This window comes from Tuber melanosporum (assembly GCF_000151645.1).
Source record: "Tuber melanosporum whole genome shotgun sequence assembly, scaffold_4, strain Mel28".
Lineage (NCBI taxonomy): Eukaryota > Fungi > Ascomycota > Pezizomycetes > Pezizales > Tuberaceae > Tuber > Tuber melanosporum.
This window is the reverse complement of record NW_003299084.1, coordinates 320995-324694: the sequence shown is the minus strand read 5'-3', so window position 1 is coordinate 324694 and position 3700 is coordinate 320995. Positions and strand designations below refer to the sequence as shown.

The following is a 3700-nucleotide window of genomic DNA, read 5'->3' as shown; positions in this document are numbered from 1 at the left end:
CTCAGAGGGCGTAGCGCAGATCGGAAATTATGCGTCGGTTTATGGGGGCACGCGTGCAGAAAATGCAGGACCCGGATGATCCGGATAGCTTAGGGAGCATGAATAACCAAGGTGCGGTACTGAACCATCAAGGAAAGTACGACGAAGCCGAGGCTATGCATCGACGTGCGTTAGCGGGCAGAGAAAAAGCGCTCGGGCTACATCATCGAGATACCTTACAGAGTGTTAATAATCTCGGCTTGACTCTGCGTAGGCAAGGAAAGTACGACGAGGCAGAGATTATGCATCGGCGCGCACTGGCGGGTAGAGAGAAAACGCTCGGGTTTGATCATAGAGATACCTTACAGAGTGTCAACAATCTCGGTGCGACTCTGTGTAGCCAAGGACGTTATGGCGAGGCTGAAGATATGTGCCGGCGGGCATTGGCGGGTAGAGAGAAAGCTCTCGGGCTGGATCACCCAGATACCTTACAGAGCCTTCATGATCTTGGTGCGGTGTTGCATTGTCAGGAAAAGCACACCGAGGCCGGGGATACGCGCCGGTATGCATTGGCGGGGAGAGAGAACACGCACAACCTAGATCGTTCAGATACCTTGCAGAGTGTCAATAATCTCGGTACGAGACTGCGAAGTCAGGGAAAGTATGACGAGGCCGAGCTTATGCATCGAGGTGCATTGGTGGGTAGAGAGAAAACGCTTGGGTTTGACCATTGGGATACCTTACAGAGCCTTCATGATCTAGGTGTAGCACTAGATTGTCAGGAAAAGTATGACGAGGCTGAGATTGTGCATCGACGTCTATTAGCGGGTAGAGAGAAAACGCTCGGGTTTGATCATCGAGATACCTTACAGAGTGTCAACAATCTCGGTGCGACTCTGTGTAGCCAAGGACGTTATGGCGAGGCTGAAGATATGTGCCGGCGGGCATTGGCGGGCAGAGAGAAAGCTCTCGGGCTGGATCACCCAGATACCTTAGGGAGTGTCGACAGTCTCGGTACGACTCTGCATGGCCAAGGAAAGTACAAGGAAGCTGAGATTTGCCATCGACGTGCATTTGTGGGCATGGAGAAAACTCTCGGGCTAGATCATCGAGATACGTTCCGGAGTGTCAACAATCTCGGTACGGCTCTGCGTAGCCAAGGAAAGTACAGCGAAGCTGAAAGTATGTACCTGCGTGCATTGACGGGCAGAGAGAAAACCCTCGGGCTAGATCATCCAGATACCCTACAGAGTGTTAGGGATATAGCTGTGGCGCTGTACCGCCAAGGAAAGTACGACAAAGCGGAGATTATGCATCGACGTGCCTTTGCCGGCTTAGAGAAAACGGCCGGTGTGGCTCATCGAGGCACCTCACATAGCGCCAATAACCCAGGTGCGGTGCTGCATGATCAGAAAAAGAACAGCGGAGTAGAAGTTACGCATCGACATGTAGCAGCAGATGGGAAGCGCGCGCTTGGACCAGATCGCCCAGATGTCCTATTAGGTGTTTTCCGACTAGCCATAACGCTTCTTGCCCAGAGAAAGTACGATGAAGCTGAGATCATGTATCGACATGGCCTAAGGGCTATGGAAAAAGCTGTGGGGCCGAATAATCCTGATGCCCTTGACAGTGTGAATATGCTCGGCGAAACACTGCTTGATCTGGAAAGGTATGATGAAGCGGAGGCAATTTGTCGACGCACATATGCTGGCAGGGAGAAAGCTCTAGGGGCAGACCATCAAGCTACCCTTACAAGCGCCGATAACCTTGGTCGGACACTCTATCATCAGAGAAAGTATGAAGAGGCTGAGATTATGTTTCAATCTGCGCAGGCAGGCCGAAGAAAAGTGCTTGGACTATATCACCCTGATACCTTACTGAGCGTCCTTCGCCTAGGTGTGACACTGCTTGATCGGAAAAAGTACAAAGAAGCTGAGATCATGTATCGACATGCCCTAGGGGCTATGGAGAAAGCTCTAGGGCCCGACCATCCGGAGGTCCTCGACAGTATGAATACGTTAGGCGAGACATTGCTTGATTTGAAGGAGTATGGCGAAGCGGAAGCTATGTGCCGGCGTGCGCTGGTGGGTAGAGAGAGGACACTAGGACCAGACCATCGAGATACCCTACTAAGTGCCAATAATCTTGGTTTGGCGCTGCGTAATCAGAATAAGCACCACGAAGCGGAGATCAGTTATCGACGTGCATTGGTGGGTGCTGAGAAGACTCTTGGGCTTGGTCACCAAGATACCTTAATGTGCATCTATAATCTTGCTGGGGCGTTGCACAAACAGAAAATATACGACGAGGCGGAGATGATGCATCGGCGTGCACTGGTGGGACGAGAGAAGCTTCTAGGGCTAGGTCATCGACACACCCTTCGTAGCCTCATCAAGCTAGGCACAGTGCTGTATGAGAAGAGGAAATACGATGAAGCGGAGGTTATGTATCGACGCGCCGTTACGGAGGCAGAAAGAGCTCTAGGGCCGGGTCACCCTGTTACTCTAAAAAATTTTAACCACCTCTCAATGTTTCTCTATGCCCGGGCAACGGTGGCTTGGGCGTAGCATTATGATGGAGATGAAGGGTTTAGGTTTGCTCAGGGACGGAAGAATGTTGGCTAATCTTTTACACATCTTAACCTTTTTTTTTCTTTTTCGGAAATCTCAAGCGATTATAACGCCGAGTTCCTTTTTCATTTCTTAGTGGCGGGGTTGAAAGGTTTAATTTTATGATTGGAGTTAAGCTGGCTTCACAGTTAGGGATCTATCGTGGCAATTCATTCTCTCATTTGATCGAGACTCTTGTTCACTGCGGCCGGACCATCTGGGGCCAATTGCTCCTGCGGGCTCTCTTCACTGCATCTACCTTTATAAGATAGCGGTAGTGGGTATGACACTGTTTGGGGGAACGTTGGGTTCGTGTATTGTCTGATGTGGACAACTCTGCTGTATCATGGTGGAAAGCTTTAGGGTTTTGTTTAGGTTCGTTTTTCAGAAGGGTTTACTCGAAGGGGAAGTGAGGAAAGTGAAATTTCTCCACCTTTTCTTCCCATTCCTGTAAGGAATGAACAACTAGCAGAGAACAACGAGGGCGTCAAATACGAAGACGAGATTTTCGAACAAGGGAACGAACACAACCGAATTGGACGTGAACACAAACGAACTTACAATTGCGGAAGTGGGAATTAGCCAAAGGATCGTTCTATTCCAAGTTATCGAGAACCACCGTTTGATATCACTTTTCTTTTCGCTTTTTTGCTCTTTTGTTTCCACGAATCCCTATCGACCCTCACCTTTACGTTTTCTCCCACGGGCTGGGAATTATTCCTTCAGAATGATACATGGCCATGATCAGTGCCAACCGCATAAACAAGCCTTCTACAACATCCAATGCTCCTCAAGTAGACTCAGACATAGCTACATCTCCCCACGAAAGGTAGTAGACATTCTAAAAAGGTGCGATAGGGAGTCGAGAGCAAGCGCAGATATCGAATTCCAAGCGTCAAACTCCGCCACAACTAAAGCCAATAGTGCAAAAGCACTTCCATAGGCCACGGGATGAGTTCCTACCAAGCAGAACTCACGTACCACGAAACAAGACATCCTGTGCGAGAGACATATACCTTGCATTCGGCAAGCAAGCCACAGGACACAATGCCCTGGGATTTCCAATGCAATCCACCCCTTCTATGAACCTGCGATCCCAACCTTGGATTGCA

The 3700-nt window shown here is 49.6% G+C and overlaps 1 protein-coding gene; it reads left to right on the top strand.

Moving 5' to 3' along the window:
• Positions 1-1289: 1289 nt before the first annotated feature.
• On the top strand, positions 1290-3105 carry GSTUM_00007830001 (uncharacterized protein; the record flags this gene model as incomplete). XM_002839701.2 has 1 exon in its annotated part: positions 1290-3105. The coding sequence occupies one exon, from the start codon at positions 1290-1292 to the stop codon at positions 2544-2546; it is 1257 nt and encodes a 418-aa protein (XP_002839747.1). The 3' UTR covers positions 2547-3105.
• Positions 3106-3700: the final 595 nt, after the last annotated feature.